The 23,912-nt window shown below is 42.8% G+C and overlaps 1 protein-coding gene, 1 non-coding gene and 1 pseudogene across 2 annotated transcripts in view; 2 read left to right on the plus strand and 1 right to left on the minus strand.

Annotated features, from left to right (window-relative positions):
• The window catches only part of Tspan13 (tetraspanin 13), a 28,052-nt gene extending 13,341 nt beyond the window's left edge, over window positions 1-14,711 (minus strand). The window contains exon 1 of the mRNA XM_036206310.1: window positions 14,433-14,711. Coding sequence (XP_036062203.1) covers window positions 14,433-14,495 — 63 coding nt within the window. The 5' untranslated portion in view covers window positions 14,496-14,711. The remainder of the gene's footprint in view (window positions 1-14,432) is intronic.
• On the plus strand, window positions 2,996-3,102 carry LOC118595984. The gene has a single exon (XR_004946653.1). It is a non-coding gene; the product is annotated as a U6 spliceosomal RNA (small nuclear RNA).
• A 61-nt stretch (window positions 14,712-14,772) lies between the features above and the next one.
• Window positions 14,773-23,912, plus strand: part of LOC118595634 — a 58,270-nt pseudogene continuing 49,130 nt past the window's right edge.

Consider the following 23,912-nt stretch of genomic DNA (forward strand, 5'->3'; position numbering starts at 1 on the left):
CTACGTCCATCCCAGACTCAAGCAATCCTCTGTGACTACAGGAGTACACCACGATGCCCAGTTCCAAAAGCCAATGTCCACAGTGTGAGCATTTCAGATGGGACAAGAGGATTTTGAAGATGAGGGTCAACTGAGAATCTCAAGATAGGGTTATTCTGGATTATCTGACTAAGACTTAAATAACCCCAGAGTCCTTACTAGAGGCAGGAAGAGGGTTCAAACCAAAGGACTTTGCTGAGGGAAAGCAGGGTGGAGTCTGAGAGGTTGGGACAGCATGCTGCTAGCGTTGAAGGCAGAGGAAGAGTTCTGTGCCAAGGAATGCAAGGATCGGATTCTAGGAAACAGACTGAGGTCTGCAGCGACTTCTGCTGTCTGGTGCAGAGACTATACCTTTGTTTTAGGCCACTACCCGTGCAGTGACTGGTTAACAATAGGAAACAACCTTTGGTGGTTTTGAAAGTTTGCCTGATCAGAACAATGGGAATAGACTGGGAAGCATATTACAGACACAACAGAACCCAAGATGATGCAGCGCCTTTGAGAACAGGCATTACTGCCTGGCGTGGTACAGGCAGTTCTGAACTATCATGAATTCTTCCTATAGAGACATGATGTCCACACTTGCAATCCCAGAATTTGGGAGCCTGAGGCAGGAGTATTTCCATGAGTTCAAGACCAACCAGACTATGTAACAAGTACCAAACTAACAGCCAGACCTCCATTATAAGACCCTGCCTCTGGGGAAGAAAAAAAAAGAGGGGCTGGCAAGATGGCTCAGCCATTCAGAGTGCTTGCTGCTCTTCAGAGGCCCCAGATTCGATTCTTGGCACCCATGGCAGATCATAACCTGTAACTCCAGTTCCAGGAGACCCAGTGCCCTCTTGTGACTTCTACAGGGCACCTAGCATGAATGTGTGGTGCACAGATGCAGGCAAAACACATGAAAAGTAGATACAACTTTTCAAACGTTTTTTAGCGGGTGGGTGTGGAAGAGATTGCTCAGCCCTTCCAAGCTCTTGCTACTCTGAGTGTAGTCCCTGGACTCCTCTGGGAGTCCTGGTGAAGGGAGACAAGAACCCCCACCCAAGTAATCTGAGCACAATGGCACTTGCCCACACTCATCCACACATTAAAAATTAACTGATTAATTGATTAAAATAAAACAATTCTTCCTGCTAAAATGTATTTCAAACAAGTGGAAAAGGTTTTAACATACAGGAACTACGGGAGATCCCATAGACCCTCAGAAGAAAGCAGAACTGAAAGCCTTCACTGTCCTGGCCCAGCTGGTGGAGAACAGCCTTCTGGGGCAGGGGTTGGCCAAGAGCAGAGTCTACAGGAGACTCTGGGTTCAGACCAAGCAGAACAGGGAAGTAGAATCAAGACCGCGCACAGCTGGGAACTCCAGAAAGCTATTTTCTCAAGGTGAAGTACTGTGGAAGACTGCAAAGATTCTGAGCATCTTCAAGAGTTATGTGAGAAAAGGACACGCCCAGTCTTCTAGGTGTTGAAATTCACTCTCCCCATGCACGCAGGAATCTGCACACCAAACAGACGAAAGTTGATCACCAGCTGTAATGACAGAGGGTGAGGGAAAACTCAGAGAAGCAGACTAAACTGAATCACGGGAGAGACATGTGCAAATCCCAACCTCAAACAGTTCCAGATTTTAAAAAGACAAGCTGTGTTACCAATCAAAATTCTCAAAACACCTAAGAAAAAAGAAATCTGAGAAAGACACAACAGTAATGGAGCTCCCAAGAGCCGGATGTCAACAGAGCCGAGGCTCAAATTGGCATATTTAAACTAACAAAGGAGTGCTGGGCATGGTGGTACGTGCCTTTAGTCCCAGCACTCAGGAAGCAGAGTTCTGTAAGTTTAAGACCAGCCTGGTCTATGTAAGTGAGTTCCGGAACAGCCAAAAATAAAAATAAAAATAAAAATAATTAACTAAAGGGATTTTTAAAAAATATAAACAAAATGGACTCATATTTTATAGATGTAGATGACATGAAAAGGAACCAGATACATCACATCAAATAAAAGAGAGGAACAGTAGGGCAGCTCAGTAACTAAAGGCATTTTGGCCAAGCTGGCAACCTGAGTTCAATTCCTGGGACCCACATAGAGGTCAGAGGACAACATTCGGGAGAAGGAAGTACTGCCATGTTGTCCTCTGACCTCCACACACGTGCATAGTGATGTAAACACCTATATACAATAAATAAATGTAATTTTTAAAAATTAATTTAAAAATAGAGATCAGGGCCAGGCGGTGGTGGCGCATGCCTTTAATCCCAGCACTTGGAAGGCAGAGGCAGGCAGATCTCTGTGAGTTTGAGGCCAAGCCTGGTCTCCAAAGCAAGTTCCAGGAAAGGCGCAAAGCTACACAGAGAAACCCTGTCTCAAAAAACCAAAAAAAAAAAAAAAAAAATAGAGATCAGAAGGAAAAACTTTGGCTAAAGCAAGACTGTGAGTATGGTGGTCCCCACTTATCATCCCAACTGCAAAGGCAGAAGCCGAGGATCAAGGGTTGAAGGTCATCCTCAGCCAAACAGTAAGTTTGAGTCCAGCCTGTGCTCCAAGAGACTGTGCCAAAGAGAGATAAACATTTTTTCAAAGAAGGAAAAATAACAGCTATCCAAACAAATGAATCTTTAAGAATAAGAGTAAATCCCACAAAATTTCCCCAATAAAGGACACACAACAAAACCCAGAGCAAATATTCATACAAAATGACAAAACATGAAATTCCCTTCAAATTTTAGGAACACAATTTCCCCATAAAAGCGGTTAAAAAGCAGATGAGGGGACACCATGGTAATTGTGAATAATTAATGACCACATGGAGAGGAAATCCAAGCATTCACACAGTATTAAAAACAAGTGAACTTACTACCAACAGGATAAAAATCAAAAGCAGGGCTAGAGAGACGGCTCAACAGCTCAGAGCACTGGCTCAAAGGTAGTTGAGAGGCGTTAAGAATAAAAAGCCGTGCTCGCATAGGCAGCACACAGACTAAAGCTGAAGCAATACAGAGAAGGTTAGCATGGCCCCTGCGCAAGGATGACACACATATTCGTGAAGCATTCCATATTTAAAAAAAAAAAGAAAAAAGAATAAAAAGCAATCGGAGAAAAATCCCAAGGCCAATCAACAAACAAAATCCTACATAGTAGGCCAAACACAATCTCATACATACTGGATTCACAAAAATCCAGTGACACAGTCAAGGGAATCTGAATTCACCCCAGGTCCCTTGACTATGTCACTGGATTTAGGGTAAAGCCCTGGAACACTTTACAGAGTAAGAATTTGGCAGGACCCCGAAATCCCTCACTAGCCTAGCAATTCTGTTTTCAGGTTATCCTCAAGACTCAGTCCACCAACTAGACACACACCAGGACACTGTTGTACCCTTGTGTGGACCAGGAAATCAACAGATTCAACCCATGACTATGACTAGACACCCTCCAACCCAGTGTACTGACATAACAGAATACAAGTGATTTGGATCTATTCCTATGAAATCAACAGACTTCAAAAACAAAAGATAAATCAAGCATTATAAAAATCTTGATGAAATATGTCAATTTCCAAAGACAAAATAGCAACACAATTTCCTGTGGCTCAAGAGTTGTCTTACATGTCACACACGGGCATGTACATGGCAGGTGTGGATCTTGAGATATCTTCCTAGGGGGTAAAGGGCTGCAGAGTGACTGTCTGTTCCATTAACATTCACTTCTTAGAGAAGATGTCATGGCAGAACACTGGGCATCTGTAAGATTCAGCTGCTACATTCACAGGACTCTACCATGTTATATACTGTGTATATGAAATGTCTCATTAATAAACTATGAAACATTACTAGCACTTTCTCATATGTGCACCAACTCGAAAATCTTCTGCTTTGCTTTTCCCTGTAAATCAGCCCAGCCTGCCCCAGCCTGCCCCAGCCTGCCCCAGCCTGCCCCAGCCTGCCTCATCCAAACAAGTGTTGATCCCCTTCTATGGGTTGTCCAGGGCCGTCCACATTGCCCCTTACACTTCACTCCCACTGTGGAAAAAAAGAAAGAAGTTCACCCGAAGGCCACTGGCAGTAACTTACTGACTCTCCCTGCACATACAGCAAAAGGCACTTCCAGGGCTGAGGGGACAGCTCAGTAGCAGTGCTTGCCTAGGACATTTAAGGGCCTGAGTTAGATTGCCAGCACAAAAATAGGTAAATGAAGCCCTCCAGGTCCGTCACATCTGAACAGTCTGAAATGTGAACCAAGACACCACCCTCGTCCCCTCCCATACGCACACAAGCACAAACGCACAAATACAATCATCATTTGTAAGGGATGTTCCCAAAAGTAAAAAAGAATGCAGATTCTGCATCTATTACTGCAAACAGTAAAATCACATGACCATGAACTTATTTGAACTAATCAACTTCTCTGATTAAAACCCAAAAATAGGGGCTGGAGGGATGTCTCAGCAGTTAAGAAAGAACATTTGCTGTTCTTGCAGAGGACCTAGGCTTGGTTCCCACATGACAACTGACAACCATCTGTAACCTCAGTTCCGGGGACTCAGCACCCTCTTCTAGACGTTACAGGTGGATACCCATATCTGCAGACATGCGGACAAAACATTCATACACATAAAATAAAAATAAATAAATCTTAATAAAAAAGAGAGACACTGAAGAGATGGCTCAGCAGTTAGGAGGTAACACTGCTCTTTCAGGAGACCCAAGTTCAGTTTCCAGCACCATTAGGCAGCTCACAATAGCCCCAGAGGAGCCAATGTCTTCTTCTGACCTCCAGGGGCTCTCAGGAATGTATACAAAGCCACACTCAGACAGCTAACTATACATATACATATAATTAAAAATAAAAATAAATCTTTAAAAATAGTAATAATGGGCTGGAGAGATGGCTCAGAGGTTAAGAGCACTGCTTGTTCTTCCAAAGGTCCTAAATTCAATTCCCAGCAACCACATGGTGGCTCGCAACCATCTGTAATGAGATCTGGCATAATAAATAAATAAATAAATAGATGGATAGATAGATAGATAGATAGATAGATAGATAACAGTAATAAGGCAAAATCCCCAAGCAAATGAAAGTCTTTTAATTTAAATGATCTGAAAATGATGTATATGCTTGTGATTGGTGTTAATAACATATCATAACTGAAACCCACCAAATAGTCATATTAATTTTTCCAGCAATTAATAACACCTAAAGGTATTTAATGTACTTCTAAGATAGATTATCACTTTAATTTTTACAAAAAAAAAAAGGAGTCTTCTCCACATACTAATGAAATGACTTATTTCTCAGCAGTGATAATTGTTATCATTGGCTTACAATTTTAAGGAGAATGAGATCAAAAGTCCAAGTTAGTAATCTAAAAATTACAGCTTCAAATGAAACTAACTGTAGCTGCATAATTAAAAAATCTAGGCTTGTCACTATACCTTGTGAGACAAAGCAACTGCAAAGACTCTTTTGTTCAGGAATAATAACAGTTTTCTTGTGAAAGCAATTGTAATGGAAAATAAATTTAGAGCCATGACAAATAGTTTCCTTCCTCTGGGAGACGGACTGCTGATAAAAACAGATTATGGCTCCATTAACTCCTTGATGGTGGTGTTTTTATGAGCAGGAAGCACCAGCCTTTCCTGTTTTCTCGTTAAAACAAAGAAAACTTGATATACAAAAAGAGCTTTAAAAGTTAAAGGGCTGTGATGGAAAAGACACATGACAGCTAGATTATGAAAGTATCTCAGTCTGGCATAGCTCCTCCTAGACAAATCCGCAGAGGAGGATCCCCAGATGCCACCAAGTGCACCATTGAGGGACACATCCTCAGCTAAAGCTCAAGACAGTGCAGGCAGAAGAACAGCCCCCAAGGGGACAGACCTTATCTGGAGAGGGGGCTTTTGGAAGGCAATTCAGGTCAGATGTGATGCTGAAGGCAGAGCCTTGTTGACCAGTTAGCTTTATGTAACCAGGAAGGGCCCTGAGCTGCCCTCGGCTCTTGTGCCCTGGGAGACCTTTCTCCACACAATGATAGTGAAGTGTCAGTACATGATCTTGGACTTTTTACCCTACACAAAGTGTGAGGAGTATTTTTTCTTTATTAATTGCCCCGTCTGTTATATTCTAGTACAGCAACAGAAAATGGACTAAGACACGTCATAGTTACTTTTCCATTGCTATGATGAGGCACTGTGACCAAGATAACTTGTAGAAAAAAAGAGTCTATCGAGGCTGACAGTGTCAGAGAATTAGTCCCTGAACATCATGGTGGGGAGCATGACAACAGACAGCCAGGCATGGCACTGGAGCAGCGGCTGAGAACTTGGAACAGCCAGGGCTCTTGAAACCTCAAGGCGCACCCCCAGTGACATGCCTCCTCCAACAAGGCCACACCTCCTAATCCTTCCCAAACAGTTCCTCCACTGGGGACCAAGCATTCAAATACATGAGTCTATGGGGACCGTTCTCATTCAACCACCACAGACACTAATTGATGTTTAATTGGCTTTTGAAGCCAGGAAGATCGGGTCATTCCCATGCTGGCATCCTGCCTATCTTGTTTTAATGTATTAAGTCTGTACTCCTATGCTCTCAAAATCCCAAGATGTGAGAGGTCTGACTACTTCTGAAAGTAAGTCATGAACTACCACTCTACAGTTCCAGCCAGCTTTGCCATCTTTAAAGGAGCCCTACACACTACAGGTGCCCTGCAGTCAATGCAGATGTTGATTTTATATTCCCAGCACTTAGCTAAATGCCTAGAGCAGAAGAGGTGGTCAGTGCAAACAGCTGGACGAGGGTTCTCACTACTCCTCATCCTGTGCTGGGAAATGCTTATTCTTCAGTCTTCATATATTCTTTGTATATGCAACACATAAAATTACATTGTTTCATCAAATATCCACCCTATTCAAGAATAAGATGTGTTGCACAAATCCTAATTAATCTTAATAAAAATGCGGAGTCAGATATAGGGGTAAAGATGAAGAAAGAATAGAAATATTTCTAAACCAGCTACTTCTTTTGATCATCAGAAATAGATTATATGTTGCAATTAAATTATTCAAAATGTCTCATTAGCTCTAAAACAAAAGGAATATTCTGATGACCAGGCATGGTGATACATATGAACCTGTAAGCCCAGCATTTGGAAGACACAGGCAAGGTAAGCACCACATACTTGATGCCAGCCTGGTCTAACTATTGAATTTCAAGTCATCCAGGGTTACATATCAAAGCCTTGTCTCAGAACAAACAAACAAGGGGCTGAAGAAACATGCTGCTCTTGCAGAGGACCCATTTGGTTCTTAGTACCCTCACTTGAAGGATCAGAACTATCTGCAATTCCAGTTCCAGGGAATCTGATGCCCTCTTCTGACCTCCTCTTCAGACACCAGGCATGCACATACGACAAAACACCAAGACACATAAAATAAAATAAATTTTAAAATAATAATTAAAAAATTAAAAAGTAGAGCTGGAGATATGGCTCTTTGGTAAAGAGCATTTGCTGTTCTTCCAGAGGATCTAGGTTTGATTTCCAGCACCTACATGCTGGTTCACAACCATCTGGAACTCTAGTTCTAGGGAATCCGAGACCCTATTCTGGCCTCCACAGACTCCTGCATACATGACGTACATATACATATACTCAGGCACACACACATACACATACAATAAATAAATACAAATAAAAGGAAGGGAGGCAGACAGGCTGGCACTCAGGAAGCAATGGCAGGCAGATTTCTATGGCCTTTAATTCACCTGCTCTACAGAGGACATTCAGGCCAGCCAAAGCTACACAGTGATACTTTGTCTCAAAATAAACAAAAAGCAGTAGTTCTGATGAAGCAGCAGGCAAGAAAAACCTAAAATATTACTATGAGAGCACAGGATTGTATATTGACAATGCCATACAGAACTTGGTTATACATAAACAAAGGCCTCAAAGCACCTTCCCCTAGGTGCTTCATTTGCTATGAACTTGTGATTTCAAAAATCAAGCAAACAGATGTATTTATAACATATAACATCTGGCTGAAGATGTGAAGCCCAGGAATAATCCAGATATTGCTAAGTAGCCAGGCACTGAGCATGAAGCCAAACTTCCAGTTCTTCCTTCATTGTAACTCTTTAAATGACGCAAACATTGCTCCTGCACATACCTGTAGGGTTCTCTACAGTACCACTGGTTTTTGCTTATGAAGCACAAAACACAAAGCACTCGACTCCTGTAATGAAATTATATAAAAGGGAACTAAAAGGGATCCTGACTTAATCATTTTCCAAGGTCAATTATTTTGAAATGCCACCAAGCTGCCCACGAAATTCCACCCCCTTTTTTCTTTGCAGCAGTTACAAAAGAGAGGTGGGGTTACTGGCAGAGCAGCCCTCTGCCGACTTCTGTACTCAGTAACTCATGCTGCCCTGTGCACTGAGCAAAGAAAACGATGGGGACATGGTCCTGACTGTTGTTACTACAAAAAGAAAAAGGGAGTGGGGCACGGAGACCAGCTCTTTGCAACAACTTCCTCATGTTAAACCCAGTAACTAGTACCTGGGGTCGGAGCACAGTAGGTTGACTAGATGTCTAGCATGCACCAAGGTTCGGTCACAGCAAGCCCTGGGCTCAATCCCCAGCACCAAATCCTCCAGGAGTGGTAGTGAGAGCATGAACTTACAGCCAGTTTAGTCTTAGTGCCTTAATCAGCACCGCCTGATACCAGGGTCAAGCCCAGCTCCTTGACACTGCTGTTTTTCCAACATTCAACTCTATCACGTTCTCCTCCTGCTTAAACAGCTGTTCCTTTCCTGGCTCCTTTGCAGAATCCACCTTGTCACCTAGACCTCATAATGTCATTGCTTCCGTCAGTGGAGCAGTGCCCTTCTCTACCTGCCTTCATTGACTTACTGATTTCAGCCAATCGCAGCTCTGCTGATGCCGTTCTAATGCTCGTGGTGCCTTGGAAGGTATCTCCTGGTAGCCCTCTCCCTTGATGTCCAGTGCTGTGAGTCTCAAAGGCTCGTTAACAACTCTGAGAATCCTTGACATCACGTCTCATACTGAACCTTCTCTGGTCCTGGTAATCCAATTCCATCTTGCCAGGGGACTAGGCCATACCCATGAGGCATCTGTCACTTGCTTCTTTCTCTGGTACCCCATTTTCAATCCATGAGAAATTATCTTGGCCCCACCCTCAAAACAGGCCCAGAATTTGTTCCTTCCACTTCAGCTGATAACATTTTTCCAAGCTTTTGTTACAGCAATAACTTCATGACTACTCTCAGTAGTGCACATCTGCACGCACATCTGTAACCTGTTTCACTTTGAGGACACTACTGGCTAGGAAGCAGAAGGCCATGAGAAAAGAAAAGTGTTCTCCCTCTGTCTCCTGGTTGGCTAACAGCCAGGAATTTTGCCATCACTAACCAGAAGTCTACAATAGAATTGCACTCCCCTTTCTCAGAAACTTCACAAACAATGACTAAAAGCCTATGCCTGAAGTCCAATGTCCTTGTGATCTAAGAATCAATGTCCTATTTTCCTAGATCCTCTTTGTGTAAGCCTAAACAAAATACCTTAAAAAACCTCTTCCAGAACAGAACTCTGTGGATAAGAAAACTGAGTCCAGCAGAACACATTAAACTTAGTTGCAGACCCTGTGGCTTCAAAGCCCCAATGCACGTGCAGGCAATGCACTTAGTGTACCCCTCTCCTAACTCACACTTGACTCTTGTCAAGTGCACCGCGTCTTTGCGATTTAATGGAGAAAGTAACTTTGCTTCACTCTGAATGTGAGCTTCTTTTCAGTGGTGCATGTCAGAGATCATGTGGACCTTTAGTGGTTTGAATAAAAGGGATACTACTGCACACACCTAGTCATACATCAAAGTATCAAAGTAATTTGAAGAGGCAGGTGTGGTGGCGCAAGCCTACTAACCAGCAAGAGTGGCAGAAACAAGAAGATATTAAATTTGAACAGCTCAAGCGACATAGTGAGACCCTGGTTCAAAAATGCAAAATGAGGCTGGGTGTGGTGGTGCAGCCTTTAATCCCAGCACTGGGGAGTCAGAGGCAGGAGAATCTCTGTGAGTTGGAAGCTAGCCCGGTCTACATATAGTGAGTTGTAAGCCAGTCAAGATTACATAGTGAGACCTTGTCTCTAAATAAATAAATAAATAAATAGCAAAATAAATAAACTAGAATAGTTTAAAATGATCAGAATTTTGAAAAATGCTAACTATAACCATTTGAAAGCAATTTCAATAAGGAGATTCTCCTTAGCTGAAGTAATTGTATATTTTACTTAAGAGTTGAGACTAATATAAAACTACAATTTGCCAGAATTTTAATGACTCGGTTAGGACGAAAAACTGTACTAAATATAAAATATATTTAAATTTATTTATATTAAATATAAATTTATATTAATATTTAAATAGTTATTTAAATAAATATAGCTAAATATAATATCTAGGAGCTAGGGATATGCTCAGATGGTAGACTATTTGCCTTGCATACATGAGGCACACATATACACATTTAATAAGAAAAGAAAATAATCTAAAATTTGTAATTCTATGTTTATAGTCAACACATATCAGTCATTATTTTCTTACAAGTAAAAGACCATTGTTTTCATTTGTGGACATGAACTCTGGCTTTCCCAGGGCATGTTGACTTAATAGCAGCAGCCTGTATGTGTCAAAATCCCAATGGCTTGAATAATCTGAGTCACAGCCTTGGAGACAAGGAGCATTAGAGAGGGGTTCTGTGGGGTCCATGTGAGTTTACTTGCCAAAACGAAGCATCAGGAACTTTAGATACAGAGGATTCTGAAATTTCAATTTTCAGTGGGAAATTTGAAGAGCTGCCATTATAGTTAAATATCCGGAACCTTTTCTAGTTCTCGCCGTGAAACCTGGAGACAGTAATTTGAATTTGATATAAAATAGTAATTCTGTTTCATAACTGAAAGCAAAACTTACCCCCCTACCCTTGAACTTTTGGAATTCTGAATTAATAGGAACTTACATATTTGATTAACTTTAATAAACAGCTAAGTAATTTGAAAGGAAAAAGAAGCTGAGGCAGGAAGATTCCAAGTTTGAGGGCAGCCTGGGCTACATAGTTCAAGACCAGACTGGGCAGTACCCCAGCTCAAAATAAATAAATAAAATAATTAATTTCCCAAACTAATTTTAATTTATATGTATGCCCTGAAGATACGAAAGAGACTTGCAAACTACTCCTTCATTTCCTCAGTTCAAATACCCCTTTCTAACTCAGAAAGATTTCAAAACTCAGGCCTAAATTCTCACACACCATCTGCTATCCCCAACTAGAGCCTTCAAGTACGTATTCATACAGGGCTTCTATATTCGTTTCCCGTGGGTTCCAGTCCCCACCTAGAGCCTTCTTCATACAGGGCAAGTACGTATTCATACAGGGCTTTTCTATATTCGTTTCCCATGGGTTCCATGCAGTACAAGATAGACAAAATTTACTGGCAGAATAAATACTGTCCTCAAGATCATATGCAAAATGAAACACAGTCTTCATCAAAGCATACTTACTTCAGAGCCCTATTTGGTTTGCTACTGCATTTCCAGGCTAATGTCAACACACAGTAGGACACAACCAACACTGTTGACTAAAGAAACTCGTCATCTTTAAATACAGGAAGTTCTGAAGCAAGTGGTCCTTTTCCTTACAGCACTGCTCGGCTTCCCCTTTCCATCTACATGTACAGATTGTTTACATACACTACATTAACCCAAGGTTATCCCAGTACCAGAGAGTCCCCCCAGTTAAAAGAACCATGGTAGAAAAGAACAAAAACCCACCATTCACCTCCATAGGGTCACCGAATTCCCGTGACAAATTGGGGGATGTTCCTTCCAACGTGTTTTAGGGACCTGCTTTCTGTTTCTAGACTGGTCATACTGACGAAGCTCATTCGATCACTTGATGCACACAGCTTTGTGGCTAGAGTCCCAAGTTCCTCAGGAAATGCTTCAAAACAACAGCGATGATGTCTAACACAGGCAGGGGCCTTTGCACCTGCCTCTTGCACATGCAATCCTGGTTCTAACACTCTGAGAAATGACCTCATATTTAATCCTGCAGCACTGAGCAGACCTAAGAGGCAGTTACCAGAGCCAGAGGAAACCTACAAAGGCTCTTCTTATTCCTGCCCTAAAAAAATACCTCCGAGAGCCCAAGCTCAACTCTGTCAGCAACAACATTCTTTTAAATATCTTCAAATGTGGGAGCGACGGTGAAGACACAGAACTTAATTGATAGCTGCAGAAGATTTTTCTGCCTGTTGAAAATCTCGTCCACCTTTACCTCTCATTCACCTACCACATAAACTGTTACATTTGCTACACTATAACCTATTTACCATATTATAACCTACTTATTATATTATAACCTACTTGCAATGTTTAGGAGACAGATAACAGCATATTTTAAGAACTGTCCCTTTGTTTAAAACAGTCTAGGATTTTAAAAAGCAAACCATATTTACAGCCCCACGAATTTCCAATTAATTACATTTTACTGCACACCTGTTAAAAATCAACAAAACACACTTTGGGGGTCAATAGTTTGGGGGACATATATTAAATAATCATAAAATATTCCTTTAGGGTCAACTTTTCTCTCTCCTGGTGTTCATGACATGCTGTAAATACAGCTGGAAATAATGTGTCTTGAAAGCAATGGTGCTCAGTTTGAATAAAAACATTCCTGTTTTTCAAAATGGATAGCACATTGGTAGATACAGACAGGCAAGGAAGCACAGAAGCAGCCATTGTGCTGTGTGTGTGCGCAGGCACAGGAAGATGGAGAATCAGGTAAACAGATGACTGAATCACTGGAGGGGGAGGGAGCTCAAGTCACAAAACATGACGTTCTAAGCAGATCATCCACGCTAATAAGAGAAAACGGTTGAAGAACCGATGGGAATTTACTTTATAAGCAAGCAACATGGTAGGCATGCTTTCCATGAGACGGGTGGATTTCGATAGGAAACTTGACATGTATCTCCAATTACAAGGAGCTACATCCCCATGTGTTCTAGAATCTTCCTTCCAAGTCTACCATTTGTGAACATTACTGTCTGGATTCCTAAGAACCAGCCAGAAAAGCTTACGCCATTGATGCCTATTTCTGGCCTGCTTTCAGAGCTTTGCCATTGTGTCCAGACGCTCACCAAAAAAAGGTAAAATGACCGGTTGTCTGTGTTTTTAACCCCTAGCAGCCAGCCTCTCTTGCCCATGGATGTAACCTAAGCTGGCCCAGATGGCCTGGCTCTGCTAACGCAGGGGAGCTGGGTTTGTTTTCAGGGTGGGTGCTGCAAGCACCAGGTGTATTTATAGAAGAGATCATGGGAGTGAGATGGCCGAGAGGAAGTTTCGTCCACACAGTGGAGACAGCTTATGGAAGGATCTAGATTCCACAGCTCAGTTCCACTCCAGACGAGCTATGGAAACGTATTAATTTTTGTTTGTTTGTTTGTTTGTTTGTTTTGGGTTTTTTTGTTTTTACCGTTATAAAATGCAGACAACTCCGCTTGCCGCAGAAAAATAACAGAATGGCAAATGTACATGAAAAGGCTGGGATGTGGAAGATTTTCAACAGACGTCACCTTGTCTTCCTCCTGTTCAGCCAGAATTACGCCTCAAAAATGAAAACGAGCTTTCAACGTCAAGACTGGGAGGCACAGGCTTATAAGCAGGGAGAAGAAAGAAACAAACAAACCACCTGGGTGGGGAGGATTATATACTGAAGGACTTCGCCTGAAATGGAGTTTAGATATTGATAAAGGGGGAGGAGGAAGAAGGCATGGGAAAAGCATCAGGTTGGAACCTCACTGACAGGAACATCAACAAAGAGACTTTATGTAAGCACGAAACAAACTTCGGAAGCCACGGATATCCTGTGAAGTCTCTAGGCGGCCTCCATTCAAACAACAGCGCTCAGGGCTGAGCCAGAAGCGCGCCATCCACAGGCCGCCGGGTCCATACCAGGCCACGCTACCCCGCAAAACCGTCCTCCAAGCCCGGGCTGTTCTACAGCCTCGGTCGCGCTCCAGATGTGATGGGGAGTCGGGAGCGTGCGGCTGGAGGGATGGGGATGGGATCCTGGGGAGCGATGCGAGAGCGGGGAGGGACGGAGGAGAGGGCAGGGATGCCAGAGTGAAGGGCTGCAGAGAGCCACAATGAAAGACGGGCGGAGACTGCGACAAGCAGGATCGGGGTCCCGGGCGGGGGCCGCGGGCGAGGCCGGGGCGTGGGAAGGCGGCAAAGGGACGCGGGCTGGGGCTTAGCGGGGCTGGGAGGAGGCTGGCGACCCCCGCAGGTGCCACCGGGCGCGGGCTACTCACGGTGTACAGCAGGTTGAGCGCGCACAGGCAGTTCTTGGAGCACGAGAAGCCCCCGCACACCATCGTGGCGCGTGGGCTGGAGGGCGTCTGCGGGTCGAGGCGTCCTCGGCGGGACCGGGCGGGTAGCCGCTGGATCCTAACCTCCTGGGCCTGTGCACCAGGCTGGGCTGGGGGTTCGGGTTCGAGTTCAGGCTCAGTGCTGCAGTGCCGCGCCTGCAGCGGCTCCCACCCGTTCTGCAACCTGCGGGGCGCAGCGGCTCCGCCGATTGCACGTCCCGCCCCGCCGCCCCGCCTCGCCCCGCACGCTGATTGGCCACGGCCGGGGAACAAAGGTAGAAATATGCAAATCAATGCGCTCGGCCGACCCGGATCCGGGAGGGCGGGGCAGCTCTGCGGAGGGGGAGGGGGTCTAGACCGCCCCGAGGGAACCCGGCCCGGGGCCGTGACAGTGGCCTGGGTGTCATCCCCCGACACTGCACCCCCACCCCAGCAGGTGAGCAGAAGAGGGCGGTGCTCCACGCTGGCAGCAGAAAGGAAAGCGCCTCTCCATTCTTGCCCCGTGGGTGACGTGGCACCATTTTGAACGAGATGATAAAACAAAACGAAGCACCTGGCCTCGTTTGAATGAAAGAAGACAAGAATGAAAGATTGACAGAGAAGGAGGGTGGAGGCAATGAAAGGGGGGGAAAAAAAGTGAAATACTAAAAGGAGCAAACAAAAACCTGTTTCTCTCAACGTAGGTATGAAATGTGGCCGAGAATGGTGGCAGGTCTCAGGTCAAGAGGACTTACTCTGCTAAGGACCTGAGAAATACTTATGGAATACGTATGTGCTAAAGCAATCAAGGATCGTTATTCTTGTGGCAGGGTCCTGAATTTTAAAATGCTTCTTCGCATAAATAAGAGCTGGGGAGGCCTTTCAATAACGGATGCAGTTAATTTATTATCACTTTATTTTCAGCGTCTTGAATTCTGATTCCTTCCTCTAACTAGAATATTACAAGTATATCAAGCACGTTTTGACAGACCCTTGCATAGAATAAAGTATCATATCAGATGATATTAGTCCAGCTAATGTGTTTTAAGTACCATTACTGTGTTCTGGTTGTTAGACTGGTGGTAAAGGCTTGGTTATTTCATGGTACTTTCTACCAATGGTGGATTTTATAAAGAGATTTTCAAGGGCCTTAAGAGTTGGCTCTGTGGTTAAGAAAGCTTACTGCTCTTGCAGAGGACCCCAGCATCCAAATATCACTTCCATCTGTGACTCCAGTCCCAGGGAATCCAGTGCCCTCTTTGACCTCAGTGAGCATCAGGCATGCACATGGTACACATACACTCATAAACATAAAATACTAAAATAAATCTAAAAAAGGAAAGATTTTCAAATTTATTGTATGTTTTGAGCCTATAACTTCACACTGTAACCTGAATGTATGGGTCAAAAAACCACTGATTTAAAGAAGTTATTTAAAATAACTTCAAATACTGTACGCCCTCTTCTAGCCTCTTCCTACCTCCTCTAACCTCCCCATACAAACTCTCATGGATTTGGTGTCTTTTGTAATCCTTCTTGATCTTTATATACGCCCAGAAATATTTTTAAAATTGTATGGGAAATGACCCTCAACTCCAAACTATACTTTCAATTCCACTTTTTTTTTTTAAATTCCAGAACTTTAAGCCTTGTGTGGTGGTGCCTGTCTTAAATTCGTGTTTCTGAGGCAGAGGCAAGCAGAACTCTGTGAGTTCCAGGACAGCAAAGCTGCCTAGGGAGACCTTGTTTTAAAACTGAATAAATAAATAAAAAGAAATTCAGAAGTTTACAAAGAAGTATCAACAGGAAAATCTGAGACACCAATACCCAATCAAATAAAGGGTAAACAATTCCAAGACATAAATATCTACTTCCGTCTCAATCTTTTCTTCATAGTTCACACATAATTTAAAATTCTGAAAGATTTGGATGGACAAAAGAAAAATGTATTTAGATGCCAAGCTTGGTAGTGCATCCGTGTAACCCCCTGAGAAAGCAAAGGCAGGAGCATTGTGAGTTGTAGACTAGCCTAGACTGAATAACGGATCTGTCTCAAACAGGAAAGAAGACAGACATGGAGAGACCGGCTCTTGCAGAGGACAGAATCAGGTGCCCAGCACCTACAACCACTGGCAACTCCAATCCAGGGATCTGTCGCCTCTGGCTCCAGTGGACACCTACACTCAAGTTCACATACTTACACACACACATTCCCATAACTAAAAGTAGCACGGATCAGAAAAAAAAAATATTTTTAAGTACTAAAAGGAAAGACACCCTGGCACTGAGGATGTAGAGACAGGAGATGGATTCTTGGGACTCAATAGTCATCCAGTCTGCATATATATAGCAAGCTGGGTCAGTAAGACTAAAGAGGTGGATGGGGCCGGAGGAATATACCTGAGTTCACCTCTGGTCTCCACATGCATGCATACCATGCCTGAGCACCTGTAGCACTTTACACACACATGCTCCAGTACAGAACCATGCATGCACACTCACACACAAGTACATATACACAAACAAGAAAACTTGATTAAGTCATTGTCTACTGTTTAAAACTGGTATGTTTTCTGTCAGCTGAGTATGAAAACAGGCTTTATAAAATGTGTTTCAGTGTGAAGTACATGGTCCTTTCGTGAAGAAGTAATGGACTGAATATTTATGTCACTCTCAGTAGACTAGTAATAAACTGATGTGGTGGTTGCCTCCTACCCAGTAGGTCTGATTGCTGCTCTTCCTCTCTAGCACTGTGCCTTGATTTCATTTCTTACAGAATCAGAACTGGCAGGAAATATTTTAATAGATAACTATTTAATTGACATTTAGAATCAAAGGAAGACAAAGAGCTGAAATTTCAAACCCACTTCTACCCTCCGGACTCTCTTCTGCCTCCTCCCTCACTTTCTCCTTTCTTCTGCTTTCTCTTTATTCTCCCTCCCTGTCCAGTCTTTGTCATTGCTGCTACTATTTGTCCCTTTATTTTTCTGAGACAGAATATATATATTGCACAAGCTGACTTCATGCTGGATCCGCTTGCCTCAGCTTCCAGGTGTTGCAAATAGAGACATGGGCTGCAACACCTAGCTGTTTGTGATGTCATTCTGAGCCATGGCAAAGACAAAGTCTTGGGAATCTTTCCAGATCTTCAAAGAGTCTAAATGCCAAGGCTGAGTGAGTTAAATGTGCAAGACGTTCATTGGAGAGGAAAACCTCAGTGTGGGGCGCAGGAAGGAATAGGAGCCTGGAAATGCTAGACAACCCCCCTGCAAGTGTACCTGTGCAAGAGCAGGGAGAGGAAGGCATGGGGAAGGGGCAGAAAGCACAGAAAGGAAGTCTGAGGGTGACACAGTTTTAAGATCTGCAGAAGCAGCTACGATCTGAATACGGTTTAGTGTCTCCCCAAGACTTCACGGATTTAAACTGATTCCCCATTGTGAGGTATTAGGAAGATGGAAACATAATCTGACTTCACCTTTGGGATGTGATTCAGATTAGATAACATCACTGGGGTGCGGCCCCCATGATTGTACCTTGGTGGCATTAGAAAAAAAGTGAGAAACTTTAGTTGCAGGACATAAAGAAGTAAGCTCAACTGATCGGGAAACTTCCTTTCTGCTGCATACCTTTCATAGAGACGGGAAGTGCTGTGCAGGTTACTGGGGAGGAAAAGGCATCCAAACTCTTACCCAGCTGTGAACCCTGTGAGCTATATTACCAATCTGCCAGGCAAAGATGGTCTGTGTGCCCACAGGTACAATAGTGGCATGCTTTTAAAGAAGAAAACTACTGCTTCTCTTTGGGTTTGGGCCTGCTCTCCACAGCGGGGAATATATGCCTCATGTTATACACCTGATCAGAAACGAGGCTATGGAGATCAGAGGCCCTGCAGGGAGGTGCACTGCAACTGTACTTTTGTTAAATGGACATGAGCTCGAATTGCCTTCTCAGTACGTAGGTTTTACGCATAGCGCATGCTGCTCTCACACTGGTCAGAGAAGCTTCTTTTCGCAGTGCTCGACAGTTAGTGCAGAGACTGATAAGTGATCTAAGGCCTGAGAATAAATAAGTGACTGTTGAGTTCTCAGCCCTAAAGGGAAACATATCACCGACTCCTAGGCTCAGGGGATGTCACAGAAGAGGGTAAAAGCCAAAAGATGGTGGGTAGTGCTGCAAATCACTGATATCTGGATCATGGCTGCTGCACCCCCTCACAGCAGCTGTTGTGACTTGCTCAAGCTGGAGCCCCTGTCAACATGCCACCATGGATGGGAGGGGCTTGTGAAGCATTACTGCTCCCTAAGGAGCTATTGGCAGTTAATGATTGTTGGAGGAGGGGAAATCATAATATTCAGTGGCAACTTGCCTTGATCCAGTAAACGCAACCCACCAACTACTCATGCTCATGCAAGCAATCTGAATTCAAGTCACCTGAAACTAACTAACTAAATACTACTACTACTAATAACTACAATAAACTCAGTGGGCCACAACATCAGCAACAAAGTGGGAGGGACTTGTTTAAAGAAACGAGGGGTTCCGGAGGAGAAGGGGAACAAGGGGGCAGTAGGGAAGAGGGGGTGACCAAGATGCATTATATACTTCATAGACATACATGAAGTTATCAAAGTAAACTTGTCTGCTAAAACTCCCCCAGTCTATGGTGTTGTGCCGCTGGCAACAGAAAATGAATGAATACCAAGGCCAACAGAATGTCTTTGGCCAAACTCAGGAGTCTCCACAATCCCATACGCCTCTCTGGAATGAGTAAGCCACTGAATGAAAAGTCACCACAGTGCTATAAGTTAGTTATTTGTGGTGCTATTTACTGGGCAAGAGGGAACACAAGGTACAATGGAACCCACTATAAGAGTTTTATTAGGGAAAGTATAAGAACATGGATAGGCCTGCCAGAAATGAATAGTGCAGGAGAGCGAGCAGGGAATGGGTGAAATCTGCTTTTATACATCACCCCCACGCAAGTGCATATGGGCTTATATAGCTACACCCACACGTGCATAGGTTATGTGATCATGAGGTACATGGATTGCGTATGGTATAAGGCCCTGGGGTAACTAAGCATTCTGCCTGACTGCTGGTCAGCACATGCGAAGTCATGTAACTAGGAAGTGGCTATGAATTATAACACTATCTATAACTGATTTCAAAGGAGAGCATTGATCCATTTTCTTAGGCTACCCACAATGGGTTTGTGGAATTCATTTTCTAAAAAAAAAAAAAAAAAAAAAAATTAGGGTTAGCATGTTTATATACTGCAAATGTAGTCACATTTCAAACTTTCATTCATTTTTATCATCATGATTTTAACAGGAAAAGAAATCTGTGATCTAGAGTAATTCAGGTGTTAATAATCCTTACTTAAAAGCTCTTCCTCATTTAGATTTAGCTTGACATGATCTCAAAATGTCTTAATAATTTTAAATAATAATTTAATAATTTAAGCTTAAGGCAAACATTTTGTTTGTTGGGAACCTTGCCTTTAATGACTGAGACATCTCTCCAGCTTTGTCACAATTTCTTTTAAAGAATTCAACATCAGAATTTAGTAATGTTCAATTTGTCCTGAGAAGAGCCAGTGAGATGACTCAGTGGGTAAAGGTGCCTGCCTCCAGTGATGAGCTGAGTTCAGTCTCTCTGGACCCACACTGTGGAAGGAGACCCAGTTCCAGCAAGTTGTCCTCTGACTTCCACATGCATGTACATGTACACACACACACACACACACACTTTAATTAATAAATAAATGCTAAGCAAAATTGTACCCCCAGACACCTCCAGCAGTGGTAATGATGACACAGCAATGCTTTCTGGGCTTCTCAGTCTGAACACAAACTTAGATAAACATAAAATTATTCACACACAGTTTGTAGTCATGTAAAACGTCAACGCTATAGTAACTTCAGATTGTTTCATCTAGAGTCTGTTGTCTTTGTCTAAGTCCCAGTGGACTATTTCATAATCCATAAAATAGTATTAATAGGTAAATCATCAATGTTTTAAGTGCAATTGATAGTTAAACTATTTCTAATATCAATTTTTATTACAATTTGGGGGCTGTTATTCCTCTGATAGTCTAATGAGCAAACGAAAGAAAATATGAAACTTCTCAAACTTTCTTTTTTTTTTTTTTTTTTTTTTTGGTATTTTGAGACAAGGTTTCTCTGTGTGGCTCTGGCTGTTCTGGAACTTGCTATGTAGAACAGGCTGGCCTCAAACTCAAAGAGATCTGCCTGCCTCTACCTTCCAAGTGCTGGGACTAAAGGTGTGTGCCACCACCACAGGACCAGCTTTCATACTGAATGAAACGCCAATGGGGACTTTCTTTCCCAACAGGGAAACACAGAAGCTGGTCAGCACAGTCTCTCTCCCTCCACATCTGGTCTAATGTCTCCGTCCTCCCGTCCTTTTTAAAACATTTTCATTATTTCTGTTTATGTACGCACATAGGTACAGGTGACTGCAAAATCCAGAAGACAGCACTGGATTCTCTGTGGCTGAAGTAACAGGCGATTATGAGCCACTAGATGTGGGTACTGGGAATTTTGTTAATTATTTGTGTTTTTTATTTCACTGTACATGTATGAATTATAAAAATGTACCCCATCCATGCATCCGATCCCCTGAAACTGGAGTTGAAGATGGTTGTGAGCCACCATGAGTGCTGAGAACCAAACCTCTGCAGGAGCAGCAAATGCTCTTCACCACTGAACCATCTCTCCAGTCCACGGGCACTGGGAGTCTTACTCTGGTGCTCTACAAGAGCAGACAATACTCTCTGTAATCTTACTCACTAAGCTTCTCCCCAGTCCACCAGCCTGTCTTTCTGATGTCTTGCCAGTTTCAGCAATTAAATTGACACATTCTCCATTCCTACAACAATGTTCTGCCTCCTTTTGCCACACAAGATGGTTCACTGTTCATGCCAGAATATTTCAACCAGAACTTTGCTTTTAAAAATGTTTTTCTTCTAGCCACAAATGTAATGTCAAGGTTTCATTTTCTTTCTTTCTTCTTGCGATTTTTGTCATATGCAAATGGCTCTCTTTTTCCCAGAGAAACTAAATCAGTTATGTATGACTACCTTGCTGTGGGATGTCAGCATGGACATCTCACTTCCGAATTTCTGATGAGAACTTTTAGAGGCATGTTAACTGCTGAAGTATTCCATGCAGTTTGAGGGATCAGTGGGCGAGGTGGGCTTACTGAACAGACCAATCCAGCCTGACCTGGAGCCTTTGATGAGGGGAACAGCTTGAACAACCAGTAAATACTTAGACCTGTTGTCTCTTCTCCACATCTTCTCTTCCAAAAGGGAGGCTCTTCTCTGTTCATGCTGACAGTGCTCTCATGAGATTTCTAGTTAGAGTGAACTGAGAATACTCTTAATATTCTACCACACCTAAAGAATTTCCTACAAACATTCCCTGTCTGAATTCTGAGACCTGAGTGTTTCCATTTATTCATTTATTTACTTAACTTATTACGTTTCTAGGAATTGAATCTTGGGCCTTTATGCATGATAGGCAAATGCTGCTCTACCACTGAGCTCCATCCCTAGCACTTGCCTGGAACTTATTATGTAGATCAGGCTAACTAGCCTCAGATTCTTAGAGATCTTCCTAGTACTCCTGAGTACTAGGATTAAAGGCATGTACCACCTTGCCCAGATCTTATTTTATTTTTGATATTGTAGATTAATATTTATTAAATTCATTTATCCAATAGAAATTTCAAAAATACATGGGTTCTTTGATCTAAAAGCTAATAACACAAACTTAATTCACATATATCAGAGAATAATAAAAATGATTAGGAACTGGGTATGTGGCTCTGTGATAGAGTGCATGCTTAACATGTACAAGGTCCTAAGTTCAGTCTTCAGTACCACATAAACCAGATGTCATAGTGCAAACCTGTAATTCCAGCCTTCTGGAGGCAGAAGCAGAAGGATTTAAATCCTCAGTCATTTGTGCTGGCTAGTCCTGTGTCAACCTGACACTCGAACCAAAATTCTCTGAAAGGAGGGAACCTTAACTGAAAAAGTGCTTCCATGAGGTGCAGCAAGAAGACATTTTCTTAATTGATTACTGATTGGCAGGGTCCAGCCCATTGTGAGCGGTTCTATCCCTGGATGGTGGTCCTAGGTTCTGTAAGAACGCAGGCTGAGGAAGCCATGGGGAACAAGCCAGTAAGCAGCACCCCTCCATGGCCTCTGCACCAGATCCTGCCTCCACCTTCCTGACCTGTTTGAGTTCCTGTCTTGACTGATTTCAATGATTTAAGTGTAAGCCAAATAAATCCTTTCCTCCCCAACTTGTTTCTTGGTCATGGTTTTTTATTACAGCAATAGTGACCCTAACTAAGACATCACCATGACTAGTTGATGAGTTCCAGGCCAGCCTAGGCAACACAACACGAAACACTCTGTTTTTAAAAAGAAAATGAGGGGGAAATGCAATCAAGCTGATCCTTGAGGGTCTGTTTAAAGTGTGGCCTTGTTTGAGACAAGGGAAGAAATCCTGACACTTAGAAAGGGTGATTAAATGTTTAAAAAATTTAAAGTAAATTTGAAAAAAATCTTTAAGAAAGATACATTTTTAACAGAAATGTAGCTTTCTGCCTGTTATCTCTGAATAGTTTACACATTCTAAAAGCCAGATGGATGCAATCTGATTCAGCTCGTGGTATGCTGGTAATCCTCCAAGCTAGAAACAGCTCAAATACCCACCAACAGCGGTACATACTAGCCAAACCCTGGTTCATCCACCCTATGAAAACCTACTTACCTACCCAGGACCAGGATGAGGTCGCACGACCACCTCAATGGTTTTCTTACAAGGCATGGAGTTGAGTAAAAGGACCCAGAGATTCAAAAACATGTATTGTATGGTTCATGTACAGCTAGAAACATTAGATGTTAACATCTGTATCTAGAGATGAAACTATATCTTGAAACTATATCTCTATATATGCAGTGGTGCATATTGGGGGAAGGCAGTGTGGAAATGATGTATTAGGAAGGGCCATAGGGCACTCCTGGGTGATGAGAATGTGCCTAGACTGTCACCTTGCAATTCATCTGGAAAAGTTGATGGATGTGTGTGGAGGGGGCGGCCAGGAGTACCTACAGCCTACTGTACCAACAATCTGGTTTTAGATTGTATGAACAATGTTATTATAGGAAAGTAATGATGAAACCTCCTGTGTGTTTCCAGTTTCCTGCACTCATTTTTCTTTAGAATGGCACCTGTTTACCAGGAAATGTAGCAGATAAGACGGTCTTTGTCATATCACTTGTGGCTGCTTTTGAACACTGACTGTGGCTGTCAAAAGTGCCAATTTTGTCTTTTTGATATTTCTGGAAAAGTCTAACAATCCCTGCAGGACAAAGAGACATCATTTTTGGAAATAAAAGTATATCAG

This window comes from Onychomys torridus, chromosome 14 (genome assembly GCF_903995425.1).
Source record: "Onychomys torridus chromosome 14, mOncTor1.1, whole genome shotgun sequence".
NCBI lineage: Eukaryota > Metazoa > Chordata > Mammalia > Rodentia > Cricetidae > Onychomys > Onychomys torridus.